At 59.5% G+C, this 15,762-nt stretch overlaps 2 protein-coding genes and 1 pseudogene across 3 annotated transcripts; 2 read left to right on the forward strand and 1 right to left on the reverse strand.

Annotated features, from left to right (window-relative positions):
- Positions 1-8,165: 8,165 nt before the first annotated feature.
- Positions 8,166-9,625, forward strand: LOC141572313 (interferon-induced transmembrane protein 1-like; annotated as a pseudogene). Its single transcript, XR_016018451.1, has 2 exons — positions 8,166-8,759; positions 9,324-9,625. The product of XR_016018451.1 is annotated as an interferon-induced transmembrane protein 1-like (transcript).
- A 1,074-nt stretch (positions 9,626-10,699) lies between these two features.
- Positions 10,700-11,902, forward strand: LOC109436297 (interferon-induced transmembrane protein 3-like). Its single transcript, XM_074337040.2, has 2 exons — positions 10,700-11,059; positions 11,622-11,902. The coding sequence occupies exons 1-2, from the start codon at positions 10,811-10,813 to the stop codon at positions 11,781-11,783; spliced, it is 411 nt and encodes a 136-aa protein (XP_074193141.2). The 5' UTR covers positions 10,700-10,810; the 3' UTR covers positions 11,784-11,902.
- A 2,638-nt stretch (positions 11,903-14,540) lies between these two features.
- On the reverse strand, positions 14,541-15,762 carry LOC141572312 (interferon-induced transmembrane protein 3-like). The gene is given in 3 exon segments (XM_074337039.2): positions 14,541-14,699; positions 14,702-14,842; positions 15,405-15,762. Coding segments are annotated over 3 exon segments (456 nt in total). The 5' UTR covers positions 15,654-15,762; the 3' UTR covers positions 14,541-14,633.

A 15,762-nucleotide genomic window follows, 5' to 3' on the forward strand; every position in this document is an offset into this window, starting at 1 on the left:
TCTGCTGGAGCCTGTGAGCGCTGCTGGGACGGAGTCCGGCTCCGAAGCTGCCACCGGACGCCCAGGACGTGCCCCTCGGGTCTGAGCCGTGGGGTGCCTGCCCCCAGCCTCCCCACTGCCAAGACGGCTTCCGTAATCTTGTCCTGAACCTTCCACCCCGCGAGGCTGCCTGGCGGGGCAGGAGCAGGCCCCCACCCCACCGGCCTGCGGAGTGGGCATTCGGGACGGGGGAACCCTGACTCCCTAGACCGGGGCGGGCTAGAGGGGAGCCGCGAGACACTTCCGGTGGCTTCCCCTCCCCCACCTCCAAACGCCTTTTGAGCCCTTTTTCCTCTGGACCAGCCTTATGGACACAGGGTCACCCTCCCGAGCACCGGAGTGTCTTCCTGGGGGCAAGGTCATAGCGGTGCAGAAGAGTCAGGTTCCCTGGGCCCGGGCCACGCCCCCGGCAGGCCGGCGTCGGCGGGGCCTCTCCAGAACCCCTGCGGATGGGCCCCCCTCCCCGGCTGCCGGCTGCCGCTCTTGCTGTGAGAAGAGCACTGTTCTTGGTCCCTGACCCGGGGGTCTGTGGGTTCTGACACTGTGCAGGCTCACTTGTCAGCTTGCAAGGCACGTGAACTCTGAGACCCTTCGGTTCCTGAGGGGAGAACCTCCAAATTCTCCAGAGATGAGCACCACCCCTCCCTGCAAACCTCCCGCCACTCCCCAGCTTTTGTTCTCTTAACCAATTAGACCTGAGGCTGAGCGGTGGCTGGCCAGGCTGGCCCTGCTCAGGACCGTGAGCATCCCCGCTGGCCTGGCCTCCCGCCCACGTGGCCACCCTCTGTGAGTCCCCAGCGGTGAGGGTGGGTGGGGGAGGAATGCTTTTGCTTCCGTCACACCCGGCCTCACACCCGGCCATGGACGAGGACGATGTTCATTAGATGGACTCCCCGCTGTTCTGCGCCCCCCCCGCCCCCCCCAATCCAGCGCAGCCTAACAGAAATGACACCCGGGAGGGCTCTGGTGCTGACAGTGGCCATCAAAACACCCAAGTGGGACTAGAAGCCCATCCCAATATCCGGTGTGTCCCAGCAGAAATCGGCACGAGAATTGGCCTTTCCCTGGGTGAACTGAGGTTCTGAGGTTCAAGTCCAAAAACGGTTAAGTAGGAGGGAGGAAAACAAGGGGGGAGCAGACAGCTTCTGCTGTTTCTGATTAAGTATCCACGTGATTTCCCGGCTGCACTGGCTGGCAGTGAGGCCGATGGGGGTTGGGACGTGGGGCAGATTCCTGCCCAGACAGGGACCCGGCCCTGGAGTTTTGCTGGGTCCTGGCGCTTCAGTGGTCAGATGAAACTCGGGTAGGAGTGCACCTGGGAGGTTTGGCTTTGACAATCCAAAAGCTGTTTGTTTCTCAGTCTCTGTCAAGTTCTCCGCCCCTTCTCCCCCTCTGAGCGCGAGGCCAGGCTGGGGACCCTTAACACTTCCTGTCCCACCTTCCCCTCTCTGCCCAGCACCCCTCCCAGCTGTAAGCTTTGCTCAATATGCCCAGCGTCTCCTTCGAACGGCCCAGAGTTCGTAGGATGAGTACGATTTTCACATGACCAGGTCTACACTCAATATTTAGGAAATGGGTCTCCACTTCTCAGGGATCTTTCAGGCAAAGACTCTGGGATCCAGGGAGCAGAGGCTGGGGGGCCGCCCAGGGGGAAACCGAGGAGGAAACAGCACAGGCTCTTGCTCCCCGCCCCCCAAACTCCACTGACCAGGGGTGGGTGCCCAGGAGGCCCCTAGGCCTGGGCCCCGGGCTGTCTGGCTCTGGTGAGCAGGAGGCCTGCCCCGCGGACCTCACTGAATTTGGCTGGAGGAAGTGTCCCCAGACCCCCAGTACCTTGGGACAGTCTCTCCCGCTCATCTTCTCAGCAGACCCCAGGAAATGGGAGTGGCTCCCCGGGACCAGAAGTGGATGCGGACTGTAATGCAGGGTCTCAGCTCCCGCTCCCCACACCAGAACGCAGGACATGGTGAGGCCAAAAAGGAACACCCACGGAGCCATAGATAGGGGCGTCATACCACTATAGTCTCGGAGGCGGCTGGTCGAGACACAGAAGCAAACATCCGCCAGTACCCCAACGAGGGGTCTTCCTGCACCTCAGTCTCACTGGCGGCCGGGCAAGACACAGGAGATAGGGTCAACCCTATCCGCGATCCACAATCCGCTTGCTAACTGCACTTGCCAGCCACAATCCACGCTTGCTAGCGTAGCCACGGCAGTTATACCAGTGGCCAATGGCTAACCGGTTACAGCTGATGGCCATCTGATCACAGCTGATGACCACCTACTACCCGAGCCAGCACCTTTCCACGTGAGGTCGAGAGCCTGGAAACTGCTCTCTGGGACTCCGTGCCCACACGGACGTTAAAGAGAAACAACCAGTTCACAGACATAGCCCTGGCTCATCTCGCCACGTGGACCTAGGACACTAAAAAGTGGGCTTAAACATCATTGAAGAGGCAGGCACTGAGCAGGAGCCGGAACACACTCGGACCCCGGGCCTGTCCTAATTCAATCCAGTGCTGCTGGCCGGGCGGAGACTCGGCACAGGAGTGGGGTCGGTCCCAGCTGAACCCAAAGGCGGGCAAAGATGGACTTGCAGATAAACAGGCTGGGATCCGAGCGCGGAAATGGGAGAAACCAAGTGCAAGGAAAGGCTTTCTAACCGGAGTTCAAGTCCAGGCACTACAACACACGAGATGAATTCGTTTGACTCCATAAACAGTTGTTCGTGTGCAGGACAAAAACCACCGTGAACTAAGTGAAAAGGGCTGAGGCTCGGGAGAAAATACTCGGAACACAAACCACGGACAGCAGGCTGGAATCCCTAACGTGCCAGGAAATCTTGAAAGCTGGATAGTAAAATCGGAGAAAAGACGCACACAGACAACTGACATTAGACAGAAAGGAAACGACCCTCCAGCATATGAAAGAAGACTTAACTTCACTCATCTTTTGAGAAATGCAATCTAAGATGCGACAGAGGTCTCACTTCGCACCTCTCAAACGAGCAAAAATTGACGGCAAGTGACAACACGCTGTGTTGGCGAAGCTGCCGGGAGGCGCAGGGTCACACCTCGCTGGGGGCGCCCAGGGTGCAGTCGGGTGGGACACTGGTCACACCTAACCAAATACATACAGAGGGCCTGCGCGTCCACGGGGGTCCCACACGCGTATTCAACCAACCTCACACCACAATCATTCAAAAGCAGTGGGAGAAAGTGCCAGAAAGCAAATCTCACGCTTGCCGCAAGTGGAGCGCTCTCTGTACCCATGGCCGTGAGCGCCGTGCGGCCACACTGCAGCAGCCGGTGTGCTACATGCAACACACCGTTTTCTACGGCAGACTTGAGCATGGGGTTGTCTCGTTATCCATGGGGGCCCTGGAACCAATCTCCCGTGGACACCCAGGGACACTGTAAACACTTTTGGAGCGACAGCCACGGTGACACTAAGTTTCTCAGCAAAGCACCGGAGGTCACAGGTGACATTCTAAAGAACTGAGAGAAAAAGAGTTCATTGTGCAGTCAAACTGTCATTCAAACGTAAGAGCATAAGAAGACATCTATGTCCAGGGAGCCTCAGAGTGTGCCCCCCCCTCCCCAAACCCCTGCACTGAAACGCTCTTGGAGGAAGAAGGAAAAGATGGAATACAAACCCAGGAAGAGCTAGGAGCCCCCCAGGAAACGAGGGGACCAATGTCTGTCTTAGGAGCTGAACCCCACCACACCCAGGAAGAGAGGAGCCAGGGGCCCCCGGGGAAAGGTGGTGTTGCCACACAAACCCCAAGCAGCCATCTGGTAAGGCCGGTGTGAGGACTGGGGACAAGAGGACGTGAGAAGGAAGCCACAGAGCCATGGAGTCGGCCCCGGTGTCCCGGGCAGGAGATGACAGAGGGACACGCAGGCGTAGGTCTGGAGTGTGACCACCCGGTGTTGGCTCTGTGTCCACCATCTCCAGCCCTCTGGCTTCTCCATCGGTGCTAAGTCCAAGTTGGAGGAAGGAAGGAAGGAAGGAAGGAAGGAAGGAAGGAAGGAAGGAAGGAAGAGAGGGAAGGATGGAAGGAGGGAGGAAAGGAAGGAAGGTGGGAGGGAGGGCGGGCAAGTGGGAGGGAGAAAGGAAGGAAGGAAAAGAAGGAAGGAAGGAAGAAAGGGAGGGAGGAAGAAAGGAATAAAGGAAGGGAGGAAGGAGGAAAGGAAGGAAGGAAGGAAGGAAGGAAGGAAGGAAAGAGGAATGGAAGGAAGACAGGAAGATAACGTTTCCTAAAAGTTATCCAAAGAAGACCCATCCCATGAAAGTCAACAAAAAGGAAACAAAAGGGAGAGCAAATACTAAGTCTGACAAACACGACAGAAATATGTACAAAGAACAATGATTACCATACATGCACATTTACAGGATGACAGCCGACAAGAGGTACAATTTAAGGAAAGATCCAGAAATAGGGGGGGGGACCCAGCGTGTGACCCTGGAGGTGGTGGTCCTCGCTGCGAGCCAGAGTCACCAGGATCCCCTCTGGGCGCTGCCCCCCGGGCCTGGCACAGGACATCTCGGGGACAAGGACACACGACTGAGGCTGGGCAGGAAACCAGCAAGGGATCGGATCGCCGGGCACTGGCGTTCCAGACCGTGACCCAGCCGTGCGGGCGAAGCTCTCGGAGATAAATGGTGAGCCACACGCTCGCGGCTCTCACGGCTCGGCCTAAAACGTGACATTGCAGATCTGGGAAGGATCTGCAGGAATTCCGGAACTGCAGGAGAGAATGACCAAAACGAAGAGCTCGAGGGTGGGTTTCTGGCCTGGGACACAGCCCGTGAGGCCCCAGGGTCACGTTCCGGAGCTGCTCCCAGGTGAGGTGGCTGCTGTGGGTACAAGGACCTCACTTGAGAAGACGACAGCTGTCCCGACTGGGCGGAAACACAGACAGGAGTGGGAGACACTGAGGGCACGGGGGAACCTGCACACGGGTCAGCAGAGGGTTCGGAGGGACAGGGATGGACAAGGCGGAAAACCAGTACTTGAAATGTACCCGATGAGAATTCTCCCAACCGCAGGCAGACGTTCACCCACAGCTATAAGAACCCGAGCCGTCTCTCCCGGGATAAATAAGGCAGCCGCACCTCACAGCGCAACTGTGGACAAGCAGAGATACAAAGTCACCCACCGCCTGTCCACGCCCGGGTTTCCCAGTGAGGAGTGACACCTACTTTGGTGGCTGCCTCACAGTCACAGCAGAAGCAGAGACAGTGGGAAGGCGGGACAGTCTCCCCTGCCCGCCCCCCCAACAGGCCGTACCAGTGACAGGTTCTTCCAGAAGGAAGGCGAGAGAAAGGTGTGTCAGGGGAAAAAAAGTGCGAGGGCTCAGCAACCGCCAAGCATTGGGACATGGGACGGAGCTGTTCCCCCAGAGGGAAGCCCGGTGGAGGGACGAGGACGTGGAAGTCGGTGACAGGCCCTCAATGAGCCCCGCCCGCTGCACCAGACAAGGACGGCACCGTCTCCATGTGAGGACCCAGGAACAGAGCCCACGCGGCAAGGGCGCGGCCGGGAGGGTGTCCGTGGCGCTGAGGGGTCCCTCCCCGCCGTGGTCCTTCGTCCCGGGCAGGTGAAAGCCCCTGATGGCCCCGATACTGAATACCCACGGGGAATGACGACGTACCTTTTGCGCTGACCACTAAGATGATAGCAAAAGAGGGGACCGTCCATGCTGCAGATGAAACAGTGAAACACTAACCAGCAGGCAGAGGGAGCCGTCCCTGCAGTCAGGAGGGTGCTGGGTGCCGAGTTCATGGACATACCTGCTGTGCTTCCATAGCCGGCAAGGGGCCATCTCACAGGGGACGGGTGCCCCTTCGTCGGCGGGTTGATGGCAGAAGTGGCCCAAGTCTCCGCCCCTGACACGGGCCTGGAGGTGGGGCTGGGGGGTCCCTGCGGCCCCCGTGTGTCCCACGCGGTCCCCGTCACTTGCTCCGGCTGACGGGCCCGTTCCAAGGCTGGACATCAGGAGCCCCCGCACCCCTGCTGTTCGTGGGGACCCTCCGCGGCTGCGGAGCAAGCCCAGCCGACCAGGAGGAACCGTACGTGGGAGAGGGTGGCGCTGTCCCCACCCCCCACCCCCCACCCCCGCAGCTGACCACAGCTGAGTGAGACCGGCCAAGGCCACGCAGCTGGACAAGGCAGCCCCAGCTCCCGGGTCTCACAGACCCGTGAGCAAAAACCAACGCGCGTTGGTGTGCACCACTGAGGTTTCCTGTGGTTTGTTAGGGAGACAAGTGACGACGGATGTCGGACGGCCACCACCTAAGTCTCAGGGACTCACCAGTGGAACCCCAGGGACAGTGCCATGCCACTCCCGGCCTGGCTGTCCCTGGGGGTGCAGGAGCCTGTGCTGTGCGGCTGGGACCTCAGGGCTGGCTGCGGGGTGCGGCGTGGAAGACCATGTGGCCTGTGCCGTGAGTGGGACACACGTCCCGACCCGGTCCTCGTCCCGCAGAAATGCACACTCGTGTGCAAGAGGGGCGCTGCGAGCTCACGGCTTCCTGGTCGCCGCACTGAGAGGGCCACTGACTGTCCCGGTAGAGCAGGAGCCGATCCAGATGGGACACAACCCAGATGTCCGAGTCCATGAGTTCAAACTGCGTGAGGCTCGCGGGTGATCGGGAAGACTGGTACAGGCCCAAAGGCACACGCAGCTCGTCCCATTTACAGCCCCTCCAAACCAGCGGAAGGAAACCCTGTCCTCAGCTGTGACCGGCACTCACTCAGCTTCGGTCTGACCGTGTGTGTGTGTGTGTGTGTGTGTGTGTGTGTGTGTGTGTGTGTGTGGAGTTTGTGTGTGGAGTGTGCGTTGTTGGGGGGCGGGGGGGGAGGGCGCGGTGACGGGAAGCCCTGGGCTGCAGCAGGAGCCTGCTCACCTCCAAAGTCCAGACTGGCGACCTCGGTGGGAAGGTGGGTCGGCCCTGGAAGGCGGTCAGGTGCCTTCCGGGCATGGGTCAAGCACAGGTTTTTCATTTGGGTGGTGGGTCCATAGGCGTTTGCATTTCAGCCGTACTGGAGGCAGGAGTTTACAGTTTCACGTGCTCTGCTGTCTATCGGGTAAACTTCACAATAAGGAAAGGTTCAAAGTGCCCAGCAGCAGACTCCCAATACATCGGCAAGACAGACGCAAGTGCTGGCAGAGACAGATTCATCACTGACGGCATTTCTGAAGTCGCCAAAATTCAGTCGGGCAGACATGTGGAGCGAGCACACGGAGGCCAAGGCCTCAACCGACCAGTGGGCAGAAAGCTGAAGGCCAGCAGGCGGCCGCCACGAGGGGCATGTCCGTCCGTCAGGGCAGGCTGGGTGGGGCCGCTCACAAGCCTCCTGAACACCCATGTCCTGTTCTTGCTGCACCCCCAGTAAGGTCACCGGGGACTCGGTTCCCCACCGTCACGCAAGAACCAGGCAAGTCCCACCTTGACAGGTGCCTGCAGGGTCCCCGGCTGGAAGGAAGGGCAGAGACTCACCTGGAATCGCCGGGGTTCAGGGGCTGCCAAGGTGCACCCCGGACCTGCTCAGGACAGCCAGAGGCATTTGCCCAGCTGCCGTGATGGCCGCCGATCCAGACCTGTGCTCACCGAGAGCGTGGATACTTCCTCCCTCTCCCCAAGGGGACCGCCCCAAAGTCTCCTCCAGGCAGCTGAAGGTCACTGCGTCAGGCCCAGATGTGTGCCCCCTGCAGCAGAGCTCAAAGCTGAAATGACGAATCCCGCACCTCGGGGACAGGACGGAGGAAGGAGGGCGAGTGGGACGTGCACAGAAGTACTGGCCTGAGCTCCAGGCGGCCGCCAAGGGCCCTGGACTCGGTCCTCTCACACACAGCTGCCTCCGCACATCATCGAGTGCCCGGTGTCCTCGTCCACTGGGGACCCTCCAGAGAGCGCCCGGGGGTCCTATGGGAGGCTCTCTGGGCTGCTGAGTCCTGACCTGCCACCAGGAGACACCCAATCCCACCAGGAGCGTGGACTTGAGACCAGAAAAGGACAAGGGATTGTGGAGAGGAGGCCTGGTCGGCTGAGGTGGGGCTTGGGGTGGGGGCTCCCTCTGGGGCTGGAGTGTGGAGTCTGTGTGAGAACTGGTAGGGGCCCTGCATGGGACAGCCTGACCTGCACAGGCTTGGGCCAGGGCTGGGGGAAAGGGAGGGGTGACCGCTGGCTGGAAAAGCCCCCAGTGTCCACCACAGCCCTCGAGGAGGGGACAAGAACTTACTCGAGGGACAGGAACAGAAAACTCACCCTTGGACCACAGCCCTCCCCACCCTCCATCTTAGTGTAACCCGAAACTCATTGGTTTCTTTCACCCTCCTGACACCCAGCAAGTCACCTGCTTACAAAATCACAGGAAACAGAAACTTCTGAGAAATCACAACTATCCTGGAGAGGCAGGAACCCTGAGCACCATCCCAGCACCCAGACTCTCACTCTCAGTGGCTGCAGGAGCCACACTTCCAGCTTCCTCCTCTGGGACCCACACACCTGCACACCGAACGCCAGAGATGCACCGGGAGGAGCACGAGGTGGCCGTGCTGGGGGCACCCCAGGGCTCGGGGCCCGTGATGTCCACCGTGGTTAACGTCAGCAGCGAGACCGTCGTGCCCGACCACGTCGTCTGGTCCCTGTTCAACACCCTCTTCTTTAACACCTGCTGCCTGGGCTTTGTGGCATTTGCCTACTCCGTGAAGGTAGGTGGGTGCGTGGGGGCACCTCCAGACAGTGTGTGTGAGCCCCCAGACGGGCTCTGCCCAGATGGCCCTGGGGGAGGGGAGTCCCTGTGTGTGTGTGTGTCCAGGTCATGACGAGGCTGCATGGGGTGCATGGGGACGGCCAGGGTCACCCTTTGTCCCCAGGACTCCAAGGCACTCCCTACTGACCAATACCAGAAATTCCATCCCTCAGACTCTCCACGTGGCTCCAGGGCTCTCTCAGAAACAACAAAGGGACTCAGGACGCCCTGACCCCTGGTGGGTGAGAGGCCAGCAGAGGGGCCAGGGAAGACTGAGGACCAGCCCTGAGAGCCCCGGAGAGCCAGAGAGTCCGTGAGGAAGGAGGTCAAGGCCCCAGGAGGGAGGGCTCCACCGGGCACTGTCCTGCTCGGGCTCAGGAACAGGGAGGCGAGGGTCCCCAGTCTGGCTGAGGGGCACGTGGAGGCTGCTCTGGGCAGGGACCAGCCAGGGGAGGACGTGAGTGATAGCACCTGGCTCTCGGCAGGACCCCTCCAGGCCCCCTCACCTCCTCTTCTCCCCCAGTCTAGGGACCGGAAGATGGTGGGAGACGTGATTGGGGCCCAGAGCTACGCGTCCACAGCCAAGTGCCTCAACATCTGGGCCTTGGTCTTGGGCCTCCTTGTCACAACCGCCGTCATCATTTCGGTCATCGTTACCGCTACCAGTGCACAGGTTCGCGGACCATATTAGAAGAACTATTAGATGTCATAAAGAGTTATGGAGGCCACTAGCAGGTGTCCATAGCCTGAGGCTGTCACCCTTTTCACAGCTGTTCATTATACACACGTGTCTACAACTGAATTCAATAAAGGATTTGTCTGTGAGGGTGCCGTGTTTTTACCTGGGGAGGGCGCCCTGCTGAGCATCCCCAGCCTGCGGCTGGCTGAGCCGGAGCCCGCCCTTACCGGTCCCACCTGCTGGCTGCCCTGGGGGTGGGGTGGAGCATGTCCGGGGGCGGTTGCCACATTCTGAGGTCAGGCAGAGGTCAGGAAGAGCCAGCCAGGGATGCCCGGCCCCCACTGGCTGTGTACTTCCCTGGCCCCCACCCCTACCCCCACCCCCACCCCTACCCCCCCACCCCCCACCCCATCCCACCCCCACTCCCTACCCCCCCACCCCCCACCCCCCCACCCCCACCCCCTACCCCCCCACCCCCACCCCCACCTCCCCATCCCTACCCCCCCACCCCCACCCCCCCACTCCCATCCCCCCACCCCCGCCTCTAACCGGCCAACCAGCTCTCCCCTCCTCAGTCCCTCCTGTCCACCCATCCCCGCCCACCAGCTCTCTGCTGTGTACCTACTGCAAACTTGGTAGACACTCATAAAACTGTGTAACATGGGAATGGCCCAAGCTACCACCTGAAATATCTCCAAAAGACCAAATGTGCGAGGTGGGGCGTCATAGGCCAATTAAGGGAAGTCACCAGGGAAAGCACAATAAAGAAGGGTAAGTTAGTTGTAAGATTTAAGACACTGTCTTGCGCACAGATGAGTTTCTAAAGATGGGGCCAGCCTCTCTTCCCAGGACAGCAGAGAGCCCCCTGACCAATGCAAATGTCTCTTACAAATGGGAATGACCTGATTTCAGAGCTTCTCTCACATCTGCTGTTTTTTAAAAAACAATAAGCCTAAAATAATCCCTATGTCAAAGATGCATATTTAGTAGTGATAAATTCTGTTTCCCTTCAGTGGCTGCAGAAATGTCCCCAAGGCCATCACAACCTAAATGAGGAACTGGGGTAACTGGCACTGGCCTGACTTGAGTGACAGGGATAGGGCACTCCCCCATCAGGCCCTCGGCCTCCCTCTCACTGCTGGCTTGTGTAACCTGACACCTCTACAATAGTTACACCCTCCTGGTACCCAGCCAATTCTCAATTTCCCAAACGCCCTGGAAAAGGAAACTGGAGAATTAGAAACTTTCAGGGAAAGGAAGCACCCGCTGAGCCCCTGTCATTCCCTGACCAGACAACACACCACAGACCACGGCTGCTCTGTGTCGGCACCATGAACCGCAGCTCCCATCACATCTTCCCTGGCCCCCGTACCGGTGTTCCCCCAACTTATGAGATGCTCAAGGAGGAGCACGAGGTGGCCGTGCTGGGGACACCCCAGGGCTCGGGGCCCGTGATGTCCACCGTGGTTAACATCCGCAGCGAGACCGTCGTGCCCGACCACGTCGTCTGGTCCCTGTTCAACACCCTCTTCTTTAACACCTGCTGCCTGGGCTTTGTGGCATTTGCCTACTCCGTGAAGGTAGGTGGGTGCGTGGGGGCACCTCCAGACAGTGTGTGTGAGCCCCCAGACGGGCTCTGCCCAGATGGCCCTGGGGGAGGGGAGTCCCTGTGTGTGTGTGTCCAGGTCATGACGAGGCTGCATGGGGTGCATGGGGACGGCCAGGGTCACCCTTTGTCCCCAGGACTCCAAGGCATTCCCTACTGACCAATACCAGAAATTCCATCCCTCAGACTCTCCACGTGGCTCCAGGGCTCTCTCAGAAACAACAAAGGGACTCAGGACGCCCTGACCCCTGGTGGGTGAGAGGCCAGCAGAGGGGCCAGGGAAGACTGAGGACCAGCCCTGAGAGCCCCGGAGAGCCAGAGAGTCCGTGAGGAAGGAGGTCAAGGCCCCAGGAGGGAGGGCTCCACCGGGCACTGTCCTGCTCGGGCTCAGGAACAGGGAGGCGAGGGTCCCCAGTCTGGCTGAGGGGCACGTGGAGGCTGCTCTGGGCAGGGACCAGCCAGGGGAGGACGTGAGTGATAGCACCTGGCTCTCGGCAGGACCCCTCCAGGCCCCCTCACCTCCTCTTCTCCCCCAGTCTAGGGACCGGAAGATGGTGGGAGACGTGATTGGGGCCCAGAGCTACGCGTCCACAGCCAAGTGCCTCAACATCTGGGCCTTGGTCTTGGGCCTCCTTGTCATATCTGCCGTCATCATTGCAGTCATCGTTATCTATGCCACTGCACTGGCTCAGATATGATTTTTGAAGAACTATTAGACGTCATAAAAAGTTATGGAGCAGCTGCCCATAGCCTGAGGCTGTTTTGCTTTTCACCACTGTTTATACACATGTGAATTCAATAAAGGACTTTTATGTGAGGGTGCTTTGTTTTTACCTGGGAGGGGCCCTGCTGAGACTGAGCCTACTCCCACCTGCCCCACCAGCTTGCTGCCCTGGGTGTGGGGTGGAGTAATCTTCAGAACTTACCAGCACCTGATCCCCACCTGGGGGCAACAAATGGGTAGGTTTTGGGAGAGGGTCCCTCCTTCCCAGAGGTCTGAGCCGTGACCCAGGATGCATTATTTAGGGAAGGGTGGGCCCTAGTCCAGAAAACCCTCAGCCCCTAAAACCCTCGTCTGCTCCAGAAGGCTGCAGGGGACATGACTCGGAGGAGTTCACAGGCCACCTGTGGAGAGAGCCCTAGTGTTCGCTTCTCTTCAGGTGATGGAGAAACTCCCGCTCTGACCTGGAAATACGCTGCTCAATACCTGGTTCTGTCAAGGCTTCCACAAGTCAGGGCACTCGGTGTGCCCCAGGGCAGACCCTGTGTCACGCGGGGTGTCATGCGAGGTCTTAGCTCCCACTCCCCACATAAGAACGCAGGACATGGTGAGGCCAAAAAGGAACACTCATGGAGCCATAGATGGGGGAGTCAGACCACTATAGTCTTGCTGGCGGTTGTGTTGGAGACACAGGAAGCAGGAGCCACACGATCCGCAACCCGCCGTCCACTTCTCTGCCAACCAGCCTCACTTGCTAGCTGCAATCTGCCTCTCTGCAATCGTAATCCACACTCCAACATGCCACTACACCACCGTTTGCTAGCTTAGCCGTGGCAGTTATATCAGTGGCTCATGGCTAACCGGTAACAGCCGATGGCCAACTAATCACAGCTGTTGACCATCTACTACCTGAGCCAGCACCTTTCCACGTAAGGCCGAGAGCCTGGAAACTGCTTTCTGGGGTTCTGTTCCCACACCCTGCCTACAACCAGCAGGACAGGAGGGTTGGGGGCTGGAGAAGCCATAGCCTGCACCTTCCTCCCTGTACACCTGTGTCACACCCCTCACCCACAAACCCCTTATTTGCCCACATGGCAGCACCCTAACTCCAGGAGCCGGCTAGTTTGTGGCGAGCCAGCCGCCACAAGTCGATCAGAACCTAAATGGGGGAGTGGGAATGAAATAAAAGACACTCACACAAATGCTAATGCTGCAGGTCTTCAGTGATGCTGAAGCCTCGAGTTTATTCTTCTTCACCAATATATGCAGTTTGAGTACGTGCAACTTAACAAAGAAAATATGCATTACCTTAGCAAATGTAAATTTTTAACTTTTACATAGAGGATACAAAATCACTGAAACTCCCAAAAGTAATTATCCTATCAATTACCCTGATAGCCATCAGTCTTCTGTGTCCGGGAACTGGCCGCTCCCACCACATTCCTTAGCAGCTTGTAAGCACCCCCCAGGTGCAGGCAGAGACAATGCCTTAGGGGAGGAAACAGGTTAAGCATAAACCCAGCCATTCTATAAGGCTCGGAGTTAGCTGTAACCATGGCTCCCCACACTAGTTGATTGAAGTACCTAAGATAAACCACAGGATCTCACGAGTGCGCCCGCTCTCCTGGGGCGCCCCATGTTCAAGCAGGAGTGTCAGGCCCAGGGAAGATGGTCCTGTTGGGGGGAAGCCTGGCAGGTCTGCCCCTCTGCGTCTGAGAAGGACTTTGTTCCTAGATGGGGAGGGGCAGGCAGGCAGCGCACACACGGGGGTCAGGGGAGGGGGCGCCGCCGCGTGACCCCAATCACGGCCCTGGGCGCACAGGACAGATCCCACATCCCCTGTCCGGCAGCGGTCAGGAAGGGAGCTCAGCAATGAAATGCGATGACTTGGGACAAGGGCCCGCCCAGGTGGGAGACCCTCTTGTACAGCCGGCAACAAACCCGTGATCTCCAGCTTTGGAAAAATTACAGGGCAGACCTGAGTCATCAAGCAGGCGCCCCTACAGGTCAGTAGGAAGGTCCTGGGTGCTGAGTTCTGGGCTCCTGAGGACCACCAGTAAGTAGCTTTACTCCTGGGAAAGGTTCGATTATAGGCATTGAAAGCCTCACGTGACACCTGGAACGGTGGACGGGGACGGAGTGGTGGGAGTGGCTGACAGATAAGTCGGGTCGCGCTGCTTAACTGTGGGTGGATTTCGCCCGCGGCAAGGGGGGGAGGGGGTCGCAACAGGCAGAAGAGCGGGGCCGAGGAGCGAGGTGCAGCAATGGGCGGGGGCAGAGGAGACCGGTGGGCGGGGCGAGGACCGGTGGGCGGGGGCGATGCGGGTGGAGGGGTGGTGGGCGGGGCCTAGAGGCTGGAGGCTTTACTCGTCTTTCAAAGCCATCCTCCGAAAACTTGTTCTCTTCCCGATTCTCTTCCGTTCTGTGAGCGCTGCAGGGAGACCCGCGGGCAGAACTGACCATGTCCAGCCAGGACCTGGTCCTGAGGCGGGACCAGGGCAGACAGCAGGACAGACGTGCTGGGGTGGGGAGGGAATGGCCGGCCAGTGTGGGCCGCGCATCCCTGGCTCTTCCTGACCGCTGCCTGACCTCGGAATGTGGCAACCGCCCCCGGACATGCTCCACCCCACCCCCAGGGCAGCCAGCAGGTGGGACCGGTAAGGGCGGGCTCCGGCTCAGCCGCAGGCTGGGGATGCTCAGCAGGGCGCCCTCCCCAGGTAAAAACACGGCACCCTCACAGACAAATCCTTTATTGAATTCAGTTGTAGACACGTGTGTATAATGAACAGCTGTGAAAAGGGTGACAGCCTCAGGCTATGGACACCTGCTAGTGGCCTCCATAACTCTTTATGACATCTAATAGTTCTTCTAATATGGTCCGCGAACCTGTGCACTGGTAGCGGTAACGATGATCGTAATGATGACGGCGGTTGTGACAAGGAGGCCCAAGACCAAGGCCCAGATGTTGAGGCACTTGGCTGTGGACGCGTAGCTCTGGGCCCCAATCACGTCTCCCACCATCTTCCGGTCCCTAGACTGGGGGAGAAGAGGAGGTGAGGGGGCCTGGAGGGGTCCTGCCGAGAGCCAGGTGCTATCACTCACGTCCTCCCCTGGCTGATCCCTGCCCAGAGCAGCCTCCACGTGCCCCTCAGCCAGACTGGGGACCCTCGCCTCCCTGTTCCTGAGCCCGAGCAGGACAGTGCCCGGTGGAGCCCTCCCTCCTGGGGCCTTGACCTCCTTCCTCACGGACTCTCTGGCTCTCCGGGGCTCTCAGGGCTGGTCCTCAGTCTTCCCTGGCCCCTCTGCTGGCCTCTCACCCACCAGGGGTCAGGGCGTCCTGAGTCCCTTTGTTGTTTCTGAGAGAGCCCTGGAGCCACGTGGAGAGTCTGAGGGATGGAATTTCTGGTATTGGTCAGTAGGGAATGCCTTGGAGTCCTGGGGACAAAGGGTGACCCTGGCCGTCCCCATGCACCCCATGTAGCCTCGTCATGACCTGGACACACACACACAGGGACTCCCCTCCCCCAGGGCCATCTGGGCAGAGCCCGTCTGGGGGCTCACACACACTGTCTGGAGGTGCCCCCACGCACCCACCTACCTTCACGGAGTAGGCAAATGCCACAAAGCCCAGGCAGCAAGGGTTAAAGAAGAGGGTGTTGAACAGGGACCAGACGACGTGGTCGGGCACGACGGTCTCGCTGCGGATGTTAACCACGGTGGACATCACGGGCCCCGAGCCCTGGGGTGCCCCCAGCACGGCCACCTCGTGCTCCTCCTTGAGCATCTCATCGGTTGGGGGAACACCGGTGTGGGGGCCAGGGAAGATGTGATGGGAGCTGTGGTTCATGGTGCCGACACAGAGCAGCCGTGGTCTGTGGTGTGTTGTCTGGTCAGGGAATGACAGGGGCTCAGTGGGTGCTTCCTTTCCCTGATAGTTTCTAATTCTCCAGTTTCCT

This window comes from Rhinolophus sinicus, chromosome 14 (assembly GCF_057876585.1).
Source record: "Rhinolophus sinicus isolate RSI-liver-muscle chromosome 14, RSI-T2T, whole genome shotgun sequence".
NCBI lineage: Eukaryota > Metazoa > Chordata > Mammalia > Chiroptera > Rhinolophidae > Rhinolophus > Rhinolophus sinicus.